The sequence below is a fragment of the Eptesicus fuscus genome, chromosome 6 (assembly GCF_027574615.1).
Source record: "Eptesicus fuscus isolate TK198812 chromosome 6, DD_ASM_mEF_20220401, whole genome shotgun sequence".
Classification (NCBI taxonomy): domain Eukaryota; kingdom Metazoa; phylum Chordata; class Mammalia; order Chiroptera; family Vespertilionidae; genus Eptesicus; species Eptesicus fuscus.
The window spans coordinates 106,473,795-106,494,765 of NC_072478.1; the positions used below are offsets into that span (position 1 = coordinate 106,473,795).

Below are 20,971 nucleotides of genomic sequence, written 5' to 3' on the forward strand. Positions count from 1 at the left end.
GGCCTGACGTGGGAGCCGCGCCTCGCTCTCTCCACCAGGACGCGCATCCTAACAGCTCCCCTCCTCCGCCTGGCCTCTCCATTGGGGAGGGTCTTCCACGTGGGGTGGGGGCAGGGCTTTGCTTTCTGTCAACACCACTGGACCCCCCTGAAACTGGCCAACGCTTTCAGGACGAAAGTGCTCGAAAGACCCTACCTTCAGGCCGGCGTGCGGAGGCGCGGGAGGAAGCCGGTTGAGCTGCTCTGATGCCGGCAGGACTCGTTCCTCGGCTGCAGGTCCTGGCCCCGGGGTTGCGGGCTGCGCTTTCGGGGAGTCCCAGGCCCCTGCCCCGCAGCCACAGCGCCCGCGTGCTGGAAGCGCCTTCCTCCGCTTTTCCAGGCGCGGGTGTCAGGCCCACCTGGCCCAGAGCGGCGGGAGCGGGACTGGTCGCACCTGCAGCACCTCCTGGCGCCGGGACGCTGGGGGCTCACGTAGCCCAGGGGGCAGGGCACGCTCCAGGGGCGAGGTCACGGGCGTTGTCTGGCCACAGTCTGCCCTCTGGCCCCAGGGGCTCAGTCTACGTCCATACCCCCCGCCCCCCCCCAGGCTCCCGGAGTCTCCTCCCAAACCCGCGTGGGAGTAACGGGAGGCAGGTGCGGCGGCACTGCGGTCGGGAGCGCCCCAGGTGGCGTGGCCGGGAGCGACCGCCGGGCCCCGCACAGGGTGGGCAGGCGTAGGTAGCGTGGCGTTCTGGGTCACAACCGCACGCCCGTGGCTGGAACAGCACCCAGCCCGCCGGGCCCCCGGGCTCGGGAGTCTGCGCTCGGCGCACGGCAGGGCTGGGCCTTTCTGCAGCGCGAGGGCCGCTCCATCCGGCTCCGCTGGCCTCGGGGGCTCCCTCCGCTGCCCCCGGGCTTCTCCAGGCTCGTGCAGACTCGGCCGTTCTTCCGGGGCCCCGAGGAGGCCGAAATGTCGCCACCCCCCCCCACCCCCCCCCAATAACCACCAGGTCCTCACATCTCCCTGCTGCCTGGCCGGCAGTCCCACGGATACAGGCTGCTCCCATCCTAGAGGCGGGAGAGGGCAAAGCGTGGAACGGACGCCACGGTGTGTGCGCTCATTCGCTCAGGGTTGAAGAGTGTGTACATTTAACAACGTTTTCTCGTTTTCACCAAAGGGATGTGTGCGCGCAGCTAAAGCCCCTTCCTCCCGGCTGATGAGAACCACAGCGGCAGGGGGCCAGGACGCCCCCACGCCCCGGGGCTCCCGTGCCGTGTGAACTGCCGCTCTTTGGCGTGTGCTTCCGCCTTTCAGCCTGACCCTCCGGCCACTCTGCTCTCTCCCCTGTCAGTCGCCTGGTGCCTTCCTCCGGGGACGGGGTGCCGCTCTCCTCGCCCCCTCCCCTGCCAGCCCCGCCCCGCCCTGCCCCGGAGACGTGGTTAGCGGAGCGGGTTCAGCTGAAAGGCCAGCGACAGCCTCGCACAGCGGAGGTTGGTGCAGTTCCTTTCCTTCGCGCCCAGCTTTCCGTTTCTGTGATATTAGCTGTTGCCATCGTTGTCCACGTGTTCGCGCTTTTCTTGGCACCTTCCGCCAATCCCGCGTTCGCCCCTCTGCCGACGACCTTCCCGTCCTCACGGTTCCAGCTGCTGGCTGCCCCCGAGCCACGCGTGGCATTTTAGAATGAAAGTACTTCTCTTCCCTAGAACTCTGAAGGCTGAGGCCACTCTCCCAGCTTCCAGCCCGCAGAAGCGGCAGCACATTCTGAGTCCCCGCCCCTCCCCCGCCCCCAAGCTCTCCCCTCTGCGCCTCGGCCTCGTTCTGAAATGCGGTGCGTGTCTCGGGGCGTTTCCCCCAGTGCTGGACTTTTACTTTATTAAAATTACCGTCGTTGCACGATCGTATTTATGTTGTATCTCCCCTAAGTATTTACTGAGATCATGGAGCGCGCCCACTTGCCGGCTTTCACCGTCTCTGCCTTTGAACCCTCCGGGCGTGCGGAGCTGACCGGCCACCTCGCCTGACCTCCTTCCTCTGGTCCCCAGAGCTGGTCCTCCCGGCCCGAGCGCCTCCCGGCCTGAGCGCCTCCCGGCCTGAGCCTGCTCTCCCGGCCTGAGCCTGCTCTCCTGGCCTTTCTCTCCCCGTTTGTCTTTTTGCTCTACATTCAGGGCTCTCTCCCCAGCTCTCTTCCAACTTAAAGTGAGCCCGGGAGCTCATCCCAGAACCGCGGGCCCGGCTGGGGGGCAGGAAGTGAAGACAGCTAGCAGGTGGCCGCAGGTGGCTCTGGACGAGGCCAGCGTCGGCTCTGGCTCCCAGCTCTGGCTCTGGCTCCCGGCTGGGCCCAGGAGCGCGCTGGGCAGGGTGGCGGGCGGCCTTGCCCTGAGCTTGCTGGCGTTCGGAGGAGGAGCCCAGGCCCCCCATGTCCCCTGTAAGAGGGCTCAGCGGCATGTGGGGAGCAGACTGGCCTGCGGTGTGAGCTGAGACCATCCCTGCTGGGGCCGCACCGCCCTTCCCGCCTGGCCCGGGAGCTCCGTGTCCCCCGCGGCTGACTCATGGCTTCAGCATGTTATCTGCTCAGGTTCCGGCTGACTCATGGCTTCAGCACGTTATCTGCTCAGGTTCTGTTCTCCTCATTAGGTTCCTGGCTCCTCCCAGGGAGGAGGGTGCTCCCTGGCAGCTACAGTGTGAGGGCTCCGACGGGGCCCTGGGCACGGTGCTCCTCCACCCTCCACATGTGACTCCCACGGTCAGTGCTCCCCCTTCACATGTGACTCCCGCGGTCAGTGCTCCCCCTTCACATGTGACTCCCACGGTCAGTGCTCCCCCTTCACATGTAACTCCCACGGTCAGTGCTCCTCCACCGTTTACATGTGACTCCCGCGGTCAGTGCTCCCCCTTCACATGTGACTCCCACGGTCAGTGCTCCCCCTTCACATGTGACTCCCGCGGTCAGTGCTCCCCCTTCACATGTAACTCCCGCGGTCAGTGCTCCTCCACCGTTTACATGTGACTCCCGCGGTCAGTGCTCCCCCTTCACATGTGACTCCCGCGGCCAATGCTCCCCCTTCACATGTGACTCCCAGGGCCAGTGCTCCCCCTTCACATGTGACTCCCACGGTCAGTGCTCCCCCTTCACATGTGACTCCCACGGTCAGTGCTCCCCCTTCACATGTGACTCCCGCGGTCAGTGCTCCCCCTTCACATGTGACTCCCACGGTCAGTGCTCCCCCTTCACATGTGACTCCCGCGGTCAGTGCTCCCCCTTCACATGTGACTCCCCGCGGTCAGTGCTCCCCCTTCACATGTGACTCCCACGGTCAGTGCTCCCCCTTCACATGTGACTCCCGCGGTCAGTGCTCCCCCTTCACATGTGACTCCCCGCGGTCAGTGCTCCCCCTTCACATGTAACTCCCGCGGTCAGTGCTCCCCCTTCACATGTGACTCCCGCGGTCAGTGCTCCCCCTTCACATGTGACTCCCCGCGGTCAGTGCTCACCCTTCACATGTGACTCCCACGGTCAGTGCTCCCCCTTCACATGTGACTCCCGCGGTCAGTGCTCCCCCTTCAAATGTGACTCCCACGGTCAGTGCTCCCCCTTCACATGTGACTCCCACGGTCAGTGCTCCACCTTCACATGTGACTCCCCGCGGTCAGTGCTCCCCCTTCACATGTGACTCCCCGCGGTCAGTGCTCCCCCTTCACTTGTGACTCCCGCGGTCAGTGCTCACCCTTCACATGTGACTCCCCGCGGTCAGTGCTCCCCCTTCACATGTGACTCCCACGGTCAGTGCTCCCCCTTCACATGTGACTCCCCGCGGTCAGTGCTTCCCCTTCACATGTGACTCCCACGGTCAGTGCTCACCCTTCACATGTGACTCCCACGGTCAGTGCTCCCCCTTCACATGTGACTCCCACGGTCAGTGCTCCCCCTTCACATGTGACTCCCGCGGTCAGTGCTCCCCCTTCACATGTGACTCCCACGGTCAGTGCTCCCCCTTCACATGTGACTCCCGCGGTCAGTGCTCACCCTTCACATGTGACTCCCCGCGGTCAGTGCTCCCCCGTGGCCCGGCGCCGTGGCGAATGGGGAGAGAAAGGAGGAGGGAGGGTAAGCCTGGAGAGGACGTTCCTCGCGTTGCGGTGCCTGCACCTGGGCCTCCTCTTAGTGTTGCGTTTATCCCTCCATCACCGGCCCCGCCTGCGCACACAGCCTCCGTTCCCACTCACCACGTTGACGTGCTCACACCGTGTCGCGACCCCCGTGCAGGCGTGTGCCCAGGCATGTCCCTGCGCTGGCGGGCGGGTTCCCGTGTTCTCTGAGTGACGCTCACCTACATCACTTTCCAGAAACGCTTGGCTCCTGATGGTTTCTGCAGGACGGCAGCTGACACGGGACATTCCTGGGGAGGAGGGAGACAGCTGTGGATACAGAGGCTGGTATCCTAATCCTGGAGGCCCGGTGCACGAAACTGGTGCACAGGTGGGGTCCCTAGGCCTGGCTGGTGATCAGGGCTGGTCAGGTTCCCCCCCTTCCGCCGCCTCCTTCCCTCGCTCCCTCAGCACCTCCGGTCACCCGCCATGTTCCCCGCCGCCCCCTGGTGGTCAGCGCATGTCATAGCGAGCGATCGAACTCCCGTTCTCCTGGTCGAACTCCCGAGGGGACACTGCAGATTAGCCCATTCGACAGATGAGACTGGTGTTGCTGCCGGCATCTTGATGGCCATCTTTAAACTTTGGGGGGACCACGGCCAGTTTACGTCCCACCAGCAGTTTCTGAGAGTCCCTCATCCTGTTTGCCCTGTGACCGGCACCCAGCGCCTCTGCTGTTGGACGGGGAAGTGCCGGGTTTCGGTTCGTGTCCTGTGGCCTCTGGAGCGTGGCGTTCCTCTTTCCCGTCCCGTGCCGTCTCCACTGCGGTCCACGACTCGGAGCGCGGGAACAGTGGGCGCAGGATAGTTTACGGGCGGTGAGTGCGCCGTGACCCACCGGCCCTGAGAAACGCGAAGCTGTGGGTTACGGGGCGCTCCCCCGGGGCGTGTGCCTGCCTCACGTGCTCTGAAGGGAAGGGCTCGGCCAGGGAGGGGGCGGGGCCCCGCCAGCCCCCGCCAGCCGTGCCTGAGGCCTCCGCCAGAGTGGGGGAGCGGGCAGACAGGCCGGGGTGACGGTGACGCTGCAGCTGGGCCTCCCCGTCCTGACTCCGGGGAAGCTGTTTCTCTTCCCTGCGCCGTCCCCGCGGCAGAGGCAGCTGAGCGCAGCGGCTGCTTCAGGGGGTGCAGGGGCCTCTCCCCAGCAGCAAGGGCGTCTGCGTGACTCCGTGTGGGGAGACGGGGGGGCGGGGGAGAGGGGGCGCAGAGAGTCTGTGGCTCGGGAGCCACCGCACTGCTTCTGGAGAAGAACGGCGGGTCCTGCCCTGGAGCCTGGCGCTTGGAGGGTTCGCTCCGGCAGCGAGGAGGCGACGGGGCGGGATCCAGGCCCCGGCCGCACTGCCCTGCTGGCTGCGCCTCTGCAGCTCGGGCCCCCCAGGCCCTGTCGGGCAGCCGGGCCTGTGTCACCCCGATTCCTTCAGTAGCGGAGGGGATGCCCGGACACCGGGACAACCTGCAGGGGTGACATGAGAGCTCCTGATCATATGAGTTTTAAGATACCGCGAGCGAAACCGCGTGAGGAGGTGGTTACACCTGAGCCTCCTGGAATGGCTCCCCCCCCACCCCCCGCCGGGCGGCCCGGACACCAAGGGACCTGGCTGGACCGCGCGGCCTCTGAGACTCCCCAGGCCGCCGCCATGGGGTGCGGGACCCCAGCTGCAGGAGTGGGGCCCTGGGGATAGAGGCGGAAAAGGGGCCTTCCCGGCCGTGTGGGCGTGGCCCCAGACCTCCCGCTGGGACTGAGGCGCGTCCTCTCCTGCGACCCGTCCGCTGGGGACAGGCTCAGGTGCCGGGACACCACGGGGCTGGTTTTAATGTCGCTTCACTTCTGCGCAGCTCAGTGTCTGTGCGCGGCCCCAAGCCCGGGGCTGCCATCCTGAGAGAGGGGGTGGGACAGGGCCTGCCCCTGTGCTCCCTGCTCCCCCGCTCCCCCGCCCCCACCTGCCCCCACCTCCCCCCCGCCCCCACCTGCTCCCCCCCCCCACCTGCCCCCACCTGCTCCCCCGCCCCCACCTGCTCCCCCGCCCCCACCTGCTCCCCCTGCTCCCCAACCCCTCCTGGCTCCTCCTCCCCCCCCCCCCCCGCCGCAGGCCCCTCCTGCCCGGCTGCCCCTCCTTGCCCCCCCTGCAGGCCCCTCCTGGCCCCTCCTGCCCGGCTGCCCCTCCTGCGGCTGCTGGCCGGCTCTGCGGCAGACGGAGCAGCAGCTGCGCCACTGCCAGCGTGTGCTGCGCGGCCTCCTGCCTCCTGGGCTGCGACAGGCAGGCTTCCTCTGAAGGCAGGTCGCTCTTCACGCTTGCTGGGCTCCCGCTCCGGTAAGGCGGCGCCCTCGGCCGGCTCGCCTGCCCGCCCGCCCTCTGCCTTTGCTTTCAGCTGGTTGTAGGCGGAGGCCTCAGAGGGGACGGGAGGGGACGGGAGGGGACGGGAGGGGCTCAGGATGAGCGGGTCAGCAGGGCAGGTGGGGAGCTGGGCTCAGGGGCTGCTCAGCGATCCGGCAGCCGTGGTGCAAAAGGGCGCTTCCTGATGGAGAAGGCTGTCTTGTGGGGTGTTTGTGTGCACATGTATGTGCGTGTGCGCGTGCATGCGTGTACGTGTGTGCTGACTGGGCAGTGCGGGGGCAGCCTCGGGAAGGAGCAGCCAAGCTGTCCTAGGAGACCAGCTGGCTCACCGCTTCCTCCTTGTAAAGCGGGGGAACGAACGGCCGTCTCCTCATCACAGCGCACACGCCCGCACACGCCCGCACACGCCTGCACACGCCCGCAGGAGGGACAGGAGGGCGGGCAGGCTCTGGGCCGGTGCGGCACCTGCATGTGACCAGCAGCGGATGCTGCGGTGGGCTTGCGCCCCGAGGGGAGGGCGCTGGGCTCCGGCAGTGCCAGGGACAGGGCAGCTGGGCTCCTGGCTCCGGGGTTGGGGGGGTTGGAGGTGCCCGGCCTGGGGAGGAGGCGCGAGTGGGCGGAGTCCTGCGGTCCCGGACAGGCTGGCAGCGCCGTGCTGTGCGTGCGGCCCGGCGTTAGGAGAGGCGGCCCTGAGGTGGGAGTCGGCAGGGCTGGGCCGGGCCTCCACGGGCTCTGGCTGTGCACCGCGTGGCTCCTGTTTCAGGGATAAACGCCCAAGCCCGGAGGCTGCAGCGGAGCCGCGCCAAGGGCACCCCAGCCTTGGCCTCGGGGGGCGCCCGGAGCCCCCCTGCACCCCTGCTTCGCCGCTCGGCCAGTGAGACCAGCCTGAGCCCCGCCGCCCAGGAGCCCGGCCAGGACGCCATGCGCTACTCCCTCTACGAGTCGCCTCACCTGCTGCTCCTGCAGGGCTACAGCCAGCAGCACGTGAGCCGCCCGCCGCCCCCACCACCCCCACCACCCCCGCCACCCCCGCCACCCCTGCCTGCAGAGGCCCTGCCCGCCGCCCCGCCGTGTTCCCGCCTGTGCGGCCGAGCGTGCTCCCGCCGCTGCCGAGCGCTCGGTGACACGGGCTGGCAAAGCTGGACCGGGGTGGAGGGGGGCGGGGGGGGCGGGCTGGGCCCGGGCCCGCGTCTGGCCTCTCTCCTCTCCTGCTCGGGCCCTCGCTGGGGTCTGGGGGCCACCACGCTGCTCTGGGGGAGCTCCTCCCGGGACAGGGTGGGCGCCCGTGTGGGGCTGGCGGGGCAGCAGCCAGTTAGGAAGGGGTGTCCCGGGCCGGGGGCCGGCGGACAGGCACGGTGCTTGCCTTCCAGGACAGCCTGGTGTACGTGCTGAACCGGGAGCGGCACACCGTGGGCCAGAGGACGCCCTCCAGCAAGCCCAGCATCAGCCTCTCGGCCCCCGACATCCTGCCCCTGCACTGCACCCTCCGCCGGCACCACCCCTCCGGCCGGGAGCAGGCGGGGGGCCTGCTGGTCCTGGAGCCCCTTCCCGGGGCGCCCGTCGCCGTCAACTTCTCGGAGGTGGGGGGCCGGACCGTGGTTCTGCGCCACGGGGACCTGCTGTCCCTGGGCCTCTACTACCTGCTGCTGTTCAAGGAGCCGGCACAGGCCCAGCCGCTGCCCGCGCCGGCCCTGGCCCGCCTGCAGGCCCTGCCCCACAGCTGCAGGATGTGCGGCGCCCAGCTCCGCGCCCCGGGCGACTCGCGGCCGCGGCAGCTGCGCCTGGAGTTCGAGCCCGACGTGGAGGACGCGCTGCTGCAGCGCATCATGACGCTGATCGAGCCGGGCGGCGAGGACCACAAGCTGACCCCCGCGTTCCTGCTCTGCCTGTGCGTCCAGCACTCCGCCACCCGCCTCCCGCCCGGCTCCTTCGGGCGGCTCCTGCTCAAGATCGCCAAGGCGATCCGCGAGACCGTCTGGGTCAGTCTCTTCTCCACGGGCAGCGCGGGGTCCCTGGGGGCTGTGGCTGCAGGGGACATCCGAGTCCCGCCTCGGGCCTGTCCTCACCTCCAGCCCGGGGCGCGCTGTGGCCCTGCACCCTCACGGGGTCGCCGTGCTTCCTGAGCTTTGGTCCCGTGTCCTCCCCGGCCCCGCCACGTGCCCGGGAACAAGGTGCTGGGAGCCCCGAGCCTCCGTGTGGCCGGGGTGCCTGTGCTTCCTGCCGGGAGCAGGGTGAGCCCTGCCGACCCCCCTGCAGCGCCTTTGGCAATGCGGTGGGGGGTGGGGGGCAGGACCAGCCGGTCCCCTTCTGTACATGGAAACCTCCCCCCGGGCGCTCCCTGGGCGGCGGCCCCTGAGCCTCCCAGGAAGTGCTGGCCGGCCCGCCCGGATGCGCACACACAGTGCGAGCCCTCAGGCCCCTCCGCTGCCGCGCTCGTGCTGGGGCTGACGTTACCGTCCGCGCAGCAGAGCCGCCTCCGGCACGTGTGAGGTTTGCCGAGCTGCGCTGTCCGGAACCGCCGGAGGCCATGGAGCCAGCGGCCGGGAGGCACTCCTTGGCGGGAAAGGCGAGGTCACGTTCAGTGACGGGACGGGAGGTGTGAGAGCCCGTGGGAAACGCCTTCCCGGGCGCAGAGCCGCCGTCGCAGCGCCGCCGTGTTTCCACCCGGCCGTACCGGCGCTGGTTGCTCACTCTTTTCTCCTTTGTGATCGCAGGAGAAAACCAAGGAGCTGGCGGAGAAGCAGGCGCCCCTGTAAGTACTTCCCTGCTGCCCCGGTGGACCAGTGCGTCCAGCCAGCCGGCCCAGGGGGACCAGTGCGTCCAGCCAGCCGGCCCAGGGCCCAGCCGTGTGCGGGCACACGGTCCCCGCCCGAGTGGCATTTCTGCCCCTTACAGCTGACCTGACCTTACTGCGGCGAGGACCCCTGACACGTGTGCCGTGCGCACGTTGGCCACGGGCAGTGACGCACGGAGGCTCTGGTCTGTGGGTGGCGATGGGAACGTTGTGCTCACTGATGAGCCGCTTCCCGCGCCTCCCCCCGCCCCGCCCCCTTTCTGCTCTGAGTCAGGAGCTGGGCTCTCTAGACCAGCGGCCGCCAACCTTTCGGACCTCACGGACCACCAGTGGTCCACGGGCCACCAGCTGGCGACCGCTGGGTTACTCACGCGTGGAACCAGGCAGAGCTGGTCCTGCTGTGATTGGCTCATCTCGCTTGCGCCGTGTCTTCGGGCCCCGCCTGCTGCGGAGTCCTGCAGGAGGCCCTCCTCTCGTGAAGGCGGAGTGACATCCCTGTCGCACGCACACCAGGCGTTCCCCCACCCACCCCTTCCCCTCGTCGCTGGTGCTGCGCCTGACCCCACACCTGACCCCACCGTGGTCGCTGTGGGCAGAGCCGCGGGGCACCCCTCTCGAGGTCTGGATTCAGTGCTTTTGGGTAGACACCCAGCAGTTCTAATTTGTGAGGAACAGTTCTCCAAAGTGGCCCCCCAAGTACATCCCCCAGCAGCGTGCAGGCTCCCGCCCCGTCCTCGCCGGCCGGCACCTTCCCGCCTGTCTCGGTGGCAGCCACCCTGACAGGCACTGGCTCCTGTGAGCACCCTTTCGTGCCTGCCGGCGTCTGTGGGTCCTCCGGGGAGCTGTGCACTCGGACCCTCGCCCATCTTTGCGTTGGATGATTGGTTTCTCTGTGTGAGCTGCAGCGGCTCCTTTACACTCGGAGGGAGCGAGCCGTACCGACAGAGCTTTGCAAACACCTCCGCCCGCTCGCGGGGCCCCTCCCGCGTGCCAGGCCTTGCTGAGCAGCGGGATGGCCTGCTTGTCTGTTTTTGGTTTGGTTGCCACGCCTCTGGGGTCACAGCCATGACACCCGTCCCACGGCGTGCTGTCCCGGTCTGTGCCCTCGATGCTGACCTCGCTGGGATCGGCCCCGAAGCGCCGCTGGCCACACCTGGAGGCCTGGTCTCAGGGGCTGCCTGTGCCTCCGAGTTCTGGTGAAACGGAGGAGCGACTGAAGAGCCAGGTTAATCCTTTCCTAACGACACAGCTCCCGTGCCCGTGCGCACACGCATGCATCAGCCCAGCGTGAGGAGCGCCAAGAGGGGAGGACCTGGCCCCGGACGGGCGGCGCATGCTGTGCCTGCTGCGCAGCGCGGACACGGAGACGCGCCGGAGCCAGGCCTTCCTCCCGGAGAGGTGCGGAGGCCCCGCGTGGACAGAGAGCACAGGAGTGGAGCGACGTCAGGAGAACAAGGCCCTGCCGCACAGGAGAGGGGGCGCAGGGGGACAGAGAGCCTGAGTCCCCGTGGCCACACCGCTGCTCAGCAGGGACGCCACAGAGCGGCCAGCCTGGCCCTCTGGGCACGCCTCGGCCTCGTTCTCCAGGACCCGGTCGCTGCGGGCAGTCCAAGACCCTCCCTGTCGTGCACACACTCCGACCCGCAGGGATGGGAAATGGCTTACTTACCAGCGTCCCTGCCCGGCGGCGGGGTCACCGGCGCTCCCTCCGCGGAGGCGGGCGGGCGGCCTGGCCATCGCTGTCAGACGGAGTGCATCTTCCTCTCGTTTCCCAGCCGCGCTCGCTCGCTGACAGATCGTAGTTCTTGCTAGCGTCCCCCCGAAGGCGCGTCCCTGGGAGGGCGGTGCCCGCTAACTGCGTCTCTCCCGCAGCCAGGAGCCCGTGACGGCGGCCGGCTCCTGCCTGGCCGGCCTGCTGCCCGAGCTGCGGCACGTGCTGCTGTGGATGGCCAACGCCGTGGAGCTCCTGTACTTCGTGCAGCAGCAGGCGCCCGTGTACGTGCAGGGCCTGGAGCAGGGCCCCCCCGCCACAGGTAGGCTGTGTGGCGGCCGCCGTCTCGGGACACAGACCTGTCGGCTTCCTGAGCGCCAGTGGCGCTGGCGCTGGGGCTCCCCTGGTGCCTGTCCCCCGCGCACTGGCACCGTCTGTCTTCACGGCTGCCCCGCTGTTGTGGGGGGAGGCCTGGGGGACACAGGTCCCTGCGCGCGGCCCTCAGCAGCTCCAGAGAGAAGGCAGGAGCCCGCAGAGCCGTGCGGGCGCGTCGAGCTCAGAGCCTACCGCGGGGCCGAGGTGCTGAGAACACGGCGCGGGTGACCGGGAGGGCTCAGGGAAAGGTGGCCGCGGGCGGCGCCCCGAGGCCGCGTGGGATTTCACGGGTGTGTGTCTGACGAGGACTGTGCGGGGCCTGGGCCGGAGCCGAGCAGGAGCGCAGGACCGTCTGCAGTGGGACAGGGGTGACCGCGGGCCCCAGGGGCTGGGGCCGCAGACAGCGTGGACGGGCTGGCCTGCCCACAGCCTCTCCTCGGCCTCAGCAAAAACAAGGCTCGCGCCCTTCCCTGGCGTCGGGGACCTCGGCCTGTCCCGGCTGCACCACAACTGGAGGGGCCCCGCAGGTGTGGCCCGGGGTCCCTGCATGTGGGGCCCGGGCTGCAGCCAGGAGGCGCCCTCGGGGCTGGGAGGGGACCAGGCAGAAGGACGGGGTTGGCCGGGGCTCCCGTGAACTGGGCCAGCCGGACACGGCACAGCATCGGCGTGTGCTCAGCTGTCTCCCGAGAGGAAAGAGCTGATAAAGTCCGCTGACGGGCTGCTGCCTCCGCCCGTTCCCCGTGGGTTGGAGCTCCCAGCGCGGGGAGCTGCCCCGGGGTCCACGGGCTACTTCCTGGCCCCCTTTCGTGTGACGTGCACGCCTGTCCCCCTGGCCCTCCCCCGTGCCCGCCTGTCCCCCTGGCCCTCCCCCGTGCCCGCCTGGCCTCCCGCAAAGCCTGCCGGTCCCTCGAGGCCCCCATGGGCCCTGCGGGGAGGCTCCCCTGGACTCGGCCTTGGCCAGCGAGCGCCTGGACCCTGCCTGCTCCGTGCGGGAGCCCCTGGTTCTGGCTCCCCAGGAAGTCAGCCGGGCCCATGACTCAGGCTCCGTGTCCAGGGGCCGGGCGGCTGTGGAGCTGCAGCTGGCCCGGGCCGGCCTCGGGCGGAGCTTCTCCTGGGAGGCTGCGGGGGGGAGAGGGGGTCGGCCCTGCTTGCTTAGCCGCCCCGCCTGCCTCAGAGGAAGTTAGTTTTGGTCGGGGAGCCCGGATGTCGAGTAGCCCGGTGGATGCTGGGAGAGGGTCGCCTCTGTGCACCCCGGGGACCACGGGGCTGGCGGGAAGCAGAGAGCTCAGAGGAAAAACAGCGTCACGCAGAGGGCGAGGGCAAGGCCAGGCGGCCCCGGCCTCCGACCTCAGCGGAAACGCCTGTGGGGAGAACTCTGAGCGGGGACGTCCTGTCCTGGAGCTGGAAAGTCACCTTCGTTCCCAGTCTGTGTCCAAAGCTCTCGCCCAGGAGCCCTCGTCCCTGCAGGCGCTAAGGGGGTGTCTGTGTCGCCCACTCAAATCCTCCGGGAAGTCTTTGCGGCTCTGCCCAGCGCCTGGAGATCTGGGGGGTCCTCAGGTGCGCAGAGGGGGGCCTCCGTCCTGGGCCTGGGGAACCAGCACGGGAGGGAGGGAGGGACGGAGGCCTGATCCTCAGAACAGCTCACAACGGCTCGAGGGGTGTGAGGCCCCAGCAGAGCCCGCCGCACAGGCGCGTGTTCAGGTCTAAGTGACGGGGGGGGGGGGGGGGGGGGGTGGCATCTGCGGGGAGCTGTCGTGCTGTGCTCAGGGGGTACCGCTGCCGCCTCCTCCCGCCGGAGCCCAGGCGCACGGGAGGGCGGGCTGGCAGCGAGGCGGGCGCCGCGGGCTCGCGTGGCTGTGGAACACGCTGGTGTGCGGGTGCTCGGGCAGCGGCCGCTGCGCGTCTGAGGCCTGAGCCTCCGGAGGAACGAACACGGCAGCTCTCGGAGCCTCTGCTGCCCCAGATGCGGGCCCTCGCGCTGCCTGGGAGGCTGAGGGAGCACCCAGACCCCGTCAGGTCCCCAACGAGACCGGAAGGCCCGGCTCTGGGGAGACCCCTGGGGCAGGCGGCTCCTGGGGGTGAGCCAGGGGCAGGCGGCCTAGACTCGAAGGGGAAGGGCCACGAACAGCAAGACGGCGTGACAGCCGCGTGTCCAGGTGTGGGCGGGCGCGGGCCGGTGCTCCTGGGAGGCCCGCTGCGAGGGGAGCCCCCGTGGTAACAGCCGCGTGTCCCCCAGGCTCCACGGAGTCCGTGTTCTCCTGCGCGCTCGCGGCCAGCGAGGAGGCCATGGCGGAGCTGGAGGAGGTGGTCCTGTACGCCTTCCAGCAGTGCGTGTACTACGTCTCCAAGGTGCGCCCGCCCTCCTCAGGGGAGCCGCCTGCTGTCCCCCCTCACTGTCCCCGCCTCCCTTCCCCCGCCCCCTCCAGACGCTCAGGGCGTCTGCGGCACCTTTCACAGGAGCTGGTCCCGAGCCCCCAGAGGCCCCGGCAGCTCTTGTGGGCGCCCCGGGGACACCGCACACACCGCCCCCCCAGGCCTGCGCCCCAGGCCCTGCCAACGCTGCCGGTGTCTTCTCCCCCCAGTCCCTGTACGTCTGCCTCCCGGCCCTGCTGGAGTGCCCCCCTTTCCAGACGGAGCCCCGGGAGAGCTGGTGCCAGGCCCCCCAGCTGCCCGAGGAGCTGCGCCGCGTCGTGTCCATTTACCAGGCCGCGCTGGACCTCCTGCGGCAGGCCCAGGTGCACCCCGAGATTGTGTCCCAGGTGCTGGCCTACCTCTTCTTCTTCTCCAGCACTCTGCTCTTCAACCAGCTCCTGGACAAGGGTGAGCTGGGCGGCTGCGCTCCTGCGAAACGCGAGAGGCGTCCTGACCCCGGGTCTGCGCCGGAGCGCAGGGGTTCTGCAGGGAGAGGCCCGGAGCAGGGAATGCCGCACAGCCTGTCTCGTAGGGGCAGGCGCTCTGTCAGTGTCTGCATGGGGCCCCCGAGGCCTTTCCTGGTTCCCTGTGTCCCCAGCAGCCCCCCAGCCCCTGGGAAATAGGAGGGAATAGGCTGAGAGAAGTGAAGTAATCTTGGCTCCACCGCCCTGCCCCCCAAAGTCCTCACTGCAGACATTCCCAGAGGCTCAGGGCCGCTGTGGGCACGGGGACACGGACAGGGACAAGCCCCAGCACTTGGGCTTCCCAGGCTCAGCGGGGTCAGGGCAGGGCCTGGGTGGGAGCACGGGGCTCCCTGTAGACGTGGACCACGTCCCTTCAATGACTGTCATAGCCCCCCTCCGTCTTCACCCCCCACCTCCCATGCTCACCCACCCCTTCCAGAGAGGGGCCCACCGCAGGCAGGTGCCTTAGAGCCCATGTGGGTCTCACCTCTGTCCTCTGAGGCCCGGGGGGGCGGCCAGGCACAGGGGACCGCTGGGCCTGGCTCCCTCTGGGGCCGCAGGCAGCCCGGGCCTCACTCCCGCTCTCCCTCCCAGGCCCCTCTCTGAGCTGCTTCCACTGGCCCCGAGGCGTGCAGGCCTGTGCCCGCCTGCAGCAGCTCCTGGACTGGACCAGGGGCGCGGGCTTCGGGGAGGCCGGGGAGCACTTCTTCCGGAAGCTCTCCTGCACCCTCAACCTGCTGGCCACTCCCCGTGCCCAGCTCATCCAGGTAGGCGAGCGTGGAGAGAGGGAGAGGCAGCGAGTCAGTGGGTGGGTGGGCACGGCCGTGTGTTGTCACTGAGTCACCAGCCCGTGGACCAGGCGGGGGCGGGGTGGCGGCGCATGGCCTGGCTTCTGGGCATGAGAACTTGCAGAGCTGTTCCGAGCAGGACAGCGGCCCCAAGGGACCCTGACCTGCAACTGACTAGTGACCCACATGGCCTGGGGCTCTGCAGAGGGGACTGACGCTAAGGACCCCGAGAGGGAGAGTGCCCTGGGTTAGCCTGTCAGCCATCGGAGAGACAGGACAGAGGAAAACAGGGACTTGCCCCGCGTGCTGGCTCCGGAGCTGGAGGCAGGGCCCCGGGTGAGGGCTGCAGTGCCTCCCAGAGCTGGGAGGGCCGTGCCCCGCAGGCTCCGCTTTCTGACCGCCCCCTGCGGCCTCCGGAAGGAACGCGGCCCTGCCGGCCTGGATGTGAGCCCAGGGTGACCCCCTGAAGTGTAAGAGTGGACGTTCCTGTACCTTTCCTGCAACGGAGTCGTCACTGCTACACCCCTCCCCCTCCTCCCTCACCAGCTGCCGACAACTGTCACAGATACCCACAGCCAGACAGTGGCGCTCCCTGCCTGCCTGGCAGCACCCTACGTGCCCCAGAGTGACCGTGAGCGTGTGCACAGGGCCGTCTGAGGGGAATGTTTGAACCAAGGCGGTGATGTGGCTGCTTGCCATCTCCAGGCCGAGCCCTGAGCTGCCTCAGCACAGCACGATGTGCGTGTGGGGACAGTGGGCACGTCAGTTTGGTATAAAAATGGAGCAATCCACTTCTTCCCAAAGATCAAGACCTAGAAGCCTCAAGAGGCACCACCCCACGGCTGTGAGTAGGGGCATAGCTGCGCCTACGGAGCGCCTGCGGAGTGCGGGGCGGGCACGCCACACAGAGCCTCTGTTTAAAGGCCCAGAAGGCCCGGAGCCACGGGGACTGAGGAGTAGCATTTGCACAGGGAGAACCACAGCTGTTCTGCTGGTGCCTTCCTCGGGGCATTTGCCTCAGCGGGACCGGGGTCTGTGTGAGGTAAGAAATCTAGGCTTCGTCCAGATGGGGCCAGAGCTGGGGAGGAGGTCGGAGCAGCCTGGCCGTCCTCAGGCTGGGAGACAAACGTGAGACCCTCAGGAGCCTGACAGGAGCGGTGCTTCCCCTGACATTTGACAGGATTGTGAAGCTCCAGGGTGTGGGGTGGGGAGGGCTTTCAAACAGCAAACACTCTGAAGAGCCAAGTGGAACTGGTGGTAGTTTGACCTCCACTGGGTCAGGGTGATCAGTGACAATGAAGATGCGTATACCAAACTGGCGGGTGCAGTTAAAGCAGTGCCAACAGGCGAAAATATAGCCTTAAGGATCCATGTCAGAAAACAGGGAAGACTGGGTGATAACCATAAAGCAAGAAAAACAAGTCAAACCCAGAGCAAGTAGAAGGGAATCACAGATGCCAAAATCAGCGAAATAGCAACAAACCTGTAAGAGTAAAAAGCAAAAAGCCACGCGCAGTGTGCGGGGGAGAGCGGTGTGCCGGTCACCGCCCCGAGCAGGGCCGTCACTGCAGGCAGCCTGCCAGCTGCAGGGCCGACGAAGGAGGGAGAAGCAGAGCGAGGAGCACATGCTGTGGTTCCCACGGTGCAGGGCTCAAGACCTAGGACGGAGCCTGCCCTGCGAGACGGCGCTGATGCTGCAGGCGCTGGGTGTGCAGTGTGCGCGGTGCCCCTCCTGGCCTGGCCGCCCGCCGTGCACCTGGTGAGCAGTCGCTGAGCTGCGCTCGGCGTGTGCATCGTTCCAGGGTGTGCTGTCCTTCGGTACAGAATGCACAGGGAGGCGGCAGCGGGCGCCAGCTCTCCGCCCCCCTTGTCCCCTTCCCACACCCGGTGTTGGCTTCCTCTGGCAGAGACTGTTCACCCCCGGGGCCTTTAAAACCAGAGGGTCCAGGCCGGGGACCAGGGTCTCTCCTGACAAGGGTCTCTCCTGACAAGGGTCTCTCCTAGAGCGAGGGTCTTTCCTAGAGCGAGCGCCCACGAGTGCTGGGGCCCCGCACCGGCCTGTGGCTCAGCGTCCTCCGAGCAGGAGGCGCCGGCTCTGCAGCAGAGGCTGCGGATATGGCTGATCTGAGGGCCTGGTGGCCACGCCTGTGCTCCTCTGGCTGCAAGGCAGGTGCCAGCAGCCACGCCACAGCAGGAGGGGCGGAGGCAGAGGTGGGCGTGAGGTCGGAGAGACGGGTCGGCTGGCAGGCCTGCTGTGCAGGGCCAGGTGGCACAAGTTTCAGGCTCTGCGGGCCACATACATCCAAGTCCCAAATTATTATCTTTTAAGCCCTTTAGAAACGTGGAAACCACTCGCAGCTTGAGGGCTGTACACAAGCAGCCTCGCGTCCCCATTGCCAGACTGTTCAGGGAGAAGAAAACCTTCGAAAAGCCACTCACGTCCTCCCAAAGAAACGCGGCAGCACCGCTAACACGGACAGGGCTCTGTGAGAAAGAGAGTAAGAAGGACCCTTGGAAAGTAAAGTCTTAGCAGCAGAGTTGGAAGATGAAGTTGAGGAAATCACCCAGAAAGTAGAGCAGGGAGCTGGAAGAGTGGAGAAACAGCTCAGGGCGGCGGGGATTCTCGGAGCTGGGAAACCAGCAAGAACCACGGCGGCCAACGGCTGCCTGAGCTGGTGTGGCCGGGGGTGTTGGCAGAGGACAGCGTGGACACTGGATGACCACGGCCTGGGCCTCGATGTTGGCAGTAAAACCGAGCGAGAGCGAGCAAGGAAGGAAGGCAAAGGCCAGGCCCGACGTTCCAACAGCAGGAGCCCAGGAAGAGGGGGAGAGCTGGCCCAGGAGCCAACACAGGCGAGGCCGGCCCGCCCAGCCTCGCGCCTCTACACAGAGCAGCCTCGCACCGGCCCCCGTGGCCCCGCGCTTGGAGCCAGAACAGCGGACAGAGGAACCGCCAGCTTCGGGGAGGACGCCAGGCACACCCAGCGGCACTGCCTGGCCCCGGGCGGCCCTCCCGTACACAGGGCCGGAGGCCTGCGTGCCGCTGGGTGGGCCCTGTGGTGCCTGTGCCGTCCGGGCCCTGACCTCGAGCGCCTGCCTCCTTGTCCCGTAGATGAGCTGGGCAAGCCTGCAGGCCGCATTCCCTGCCCTGAGCCCCGCGCAGCTGCACCGGCTCCTCACTCAGTACCAGCTGGCCTCGGCCATGGGCCCCATGAGCGTCTGGGAGCCGGGCGCCCAGGACCGCCCCGAGGCCTTCAACTCAGGTGAGCCCCTCCTTGTCAGGACGGCTGGGGGCGGGCCCTCCCGGGGCCTTCCCTGGAGAAGCCCTCAGAGCATCTGGCGCCTCCGCCCCGGGCTGTCTTCCTCCTCGGTGCCCTGCCCTGTCCCCCCCCCCCCCCCGCCCCGGGGACCTCCACAGCTGGGGGTCAAGGAGCCCACAGCCCATGGCCCAGTTATAAACTCCGAGCTCCGGCCAACGGCACCCCCTGCCCCTCCGGGAGCCTGAGGATGGGCCTCACCCAGTGCCCAGCCCACATGCTGGGCACCGCTGCACCACCCATGGAACGCTCCCGATCACGCATGTTCACACAGCGCACATATGGACGCACCTATGTGTATTTCATAGATTAGACATCACAGACAGACATGCACTCTTCATTAGCATCACCTGTGTCATAACAAGGACGGAAGGAAGGACGGTGGAGGACACGACTCGGGCACGCGCCCCGCTTACCTCGGGTGGGCGGGGAGGCGGAGACCCTCTCCGAGCAGGGCTGCCGGCTCCATGGGACGCGTGTGTCCCATTTCTGGGTCACGGCCGAGGCCCGTGTTGGGAGCAGAGCCTTCCTGCTGGAAGGGGCTCGTGTTCAAGTCCAGCCCAGCGTGCAAAGGGGCCGTCTCGGTCCGGTGCCGTGGGGGCTGCGGTCAGCGTGGGCCGGGAGGCCGGTAGGAGCAGGGTCAGCCAGGGCTGCAGACTTATAGGCGGATGCTCAGCTCCCGGAGGGGGCTGGTGGGGTGCAGCTGGGGGCGTGGCCAAGCCTCCAGGGGGCGGGGCCTTGTTCATCCTGGGTGGTCACCCTGCCCGGGCCCCTCCCCGCGGTCCTGGCAGGTCAGTCTGCGTGGTCCCAGGCCCCGTGTAGGGAGGCGGCGGCCCGGGCGGTGAGGCATCGGTGCTCTCCCCGCAGAGGACGTGCTGGAGTCCTACGAGAACCCCCCGCCCATCGTCCTGCCGAGCGAGGGCTTCCAGGTGGACCTGGAGGCGGACTGCCCGGACGACAGCATCTACCAGCACCTGCTCTACGTGCGCCACTTCCTGTGGGGCCTGCGGAGCAAGCCCGGCGCCGGCGGGGGGGCCCCCCAGCCCCAGGTCCTCGAGGTACCACCAGTTGCCGGTCCGGGTCCGAGGCTGCGGCTTTGACAGTGGGGTGGACGCGGGGCGAGAAGCGGGAGGGAGCTGGGCCCCTTGGTTTTCCCTCCAGAACAGGAGCTTGGTGCCTGAGCTGCCTCTCTCCTCCAGGGCCCGCACCCCCCCACCCCTGAGGGGCACCCCGAGGGCCAGAGCTGCCCCGTGGCTGCCAGGGCCCCTGGCAGGGAAGCACGTGAAGCCGGCCCAGCGCACCCTCCTCCCTCGGCCGGGGCTCCCCGCACACAGGGTCCTCCAGGAAGGCCGCGGGGCCCCCAGGCTGGGCCCCCGCACACAGACTCCTCCTGCCTGCTCACGCCTCCCGGCACCCCACTCGAGCCCCCTGGCCCTGACTGGCCCCACCCTGGCGGCCCCCGTGGGAAGACGCGCTCAGAAGGGAGGAGGCCCGGACCGGGTGGCCCCCGGGGGGCGACGCCGGAAGGTGAGACCGTGGCACCTGCATTCGGCCGGCTCTGCTGGGCCCGCAGGGCTCTGGCCTCCCCACCCCCCCGCCCGCCCCCGTCCCCGTGCCCAGCGCGTCCTGGCTTTTCAGTTCCTGCCCACGGGCGCTGCAGCCCTGGACTTGGCGGCCGCAGGCCTCACCTGCCCCGTTGCTTGTCCAGCAGGAGACGGCGTGGCCCCCGAGGACGAGCCCCCGCCGGCCCCCTCCAGCCGCAGCTCCAGCGCCGAGGACTTCTGCTCCGTCTTCCAGCTGGAGCTGGAGCGAGGCCCCTCGGGGCTGGGGATGGGCCTGATCGACGGGATGGTGAGTGGCCCCGGGCCTCTGCCCGGCCTGGCGGGCATCTCCGTGGAACACGGGCAGGGAGGGGCCTGTTGTCGCCTGTGAGGGCCGGGATGGGGCCCAGTGCTGCCCGCAGACAGCGCTGACCTGGCCGGGCCTCCCGAGGGTGGGCTGCGGTGGCCATCGCGGGCCCCCCGCTTGTCCGCCCGGAGCTGAGGCTCTGCTCCCGCAGCACACGCCCCTGGGCGCGCCCGGCCTCTACATCCAGACCCTGCTCCCGGGCAGCCCCGCGGCCGCCGACGGCCGGCTGTCGCTGGGGGACCGCATCCTGGAGGTGAACGGCAGCAGCCTGACGGGCGTCAGCTACCTGAGGTACCCACGCCCCGCACACCGGGGGCGGGAGCCACGGGCCAGGGCCTCCTGCAGCCCGAGTCGGCTCATCACCCCACTTTAGGGCACGTGGGGGCGCCGCCCCGCCCGCCCTCCTCTCGCCCGACTGGCCAGCCACAGCCGCCAGGGCCGCGCCCCCGGGTGGGGTGGGGTGGGCAGCACAGGCTGCGGGCCAGGCCCTCGCACCCGCGCACTGGCCCCCAGGAGGCTCGCGCCCTCCCCTGAGCTCGGCCTTCACCCTCCGCTCCAGGGCCGTGGACCTGATCCGCCACGGCGGGAAGAAGATGCGGTTCCTGGTGGCCAAGTGCGACGCGGACACGGCCCAGAAGGTCCGCTTCCGCTCGCCCCCTCCCTAGGCCGGCTGCGGGCTGCGTGCGCGTATTTATATGGCGGGGCCCGCGGGGCGCCACAGAGCTTTATGTTTGGAGATTTAACG

At 68.7% G+C, this 20,971-nt stretch overlaps 1 protein-coding gene across 1 annotated transcript in view; it reads left to right on the top strand.

Annotated features, from left to right (window-relative positions):
• The window catches only part of RADIL (Rap associating with DIL domain), a 40,159-nt gene extending 19,188 nt beyond the window's left edge, over positions 1 to 20,971 (top strand). Inside the window, exons 3-15 of the mRNA XM_054718241.1 lie at positions 7,221 to 7,441; positions 7,828 to 8,436; positions 9,172 to 9,209; positions 11,124 to 11,284; positions 13,574 to 13,686; positions 13,920 to 14,157; positions 14,808 to 14,980; positions 18,114 to 18,264; positions 19,186 to 19,376; positions 19,518 to 19,845; positions 20,030 to 20,169; positions 20,378 to 20,517; positions 20,786 to 20,971. Coding sequence (XP_054574216.1) covers positions 7,221 to 7,441; positions 7,828 to 8,436; positions 9,172 to 9,209; positions 11,124 to 11,284; positions 13,574 to 13,686; positions 13,920 to 14,157; positions 14,808 to 14,980; positions 18,114 to 18,264; positions 19,186 to 19,376; positions 19,518 to 19,845; positions 20,030 to 20,169; positions 20,378 to 20,517; positions 20,786 to 20,891 — 2,609 coding nt within the window. The 3' untranslated portion in view covers positions 20,892 to 20,971. The remainder of the gene's footprint in view (positions 1 to 7,220; positions 7,442 to 7,827; positions 8,437 to 9,171; positions 9,210 to 11,123; positions 11,285 to 13,573; positions 13,687 to 13,919; positions 14,158 to 14,807; positions 14,981 to 18,113; positions 18,265 to 19,185; positions 19,377 to 19,517; positions 19,846 to 20,029; positions 20,170 to 20,377; positions 20,518 to 20,785) is intronic.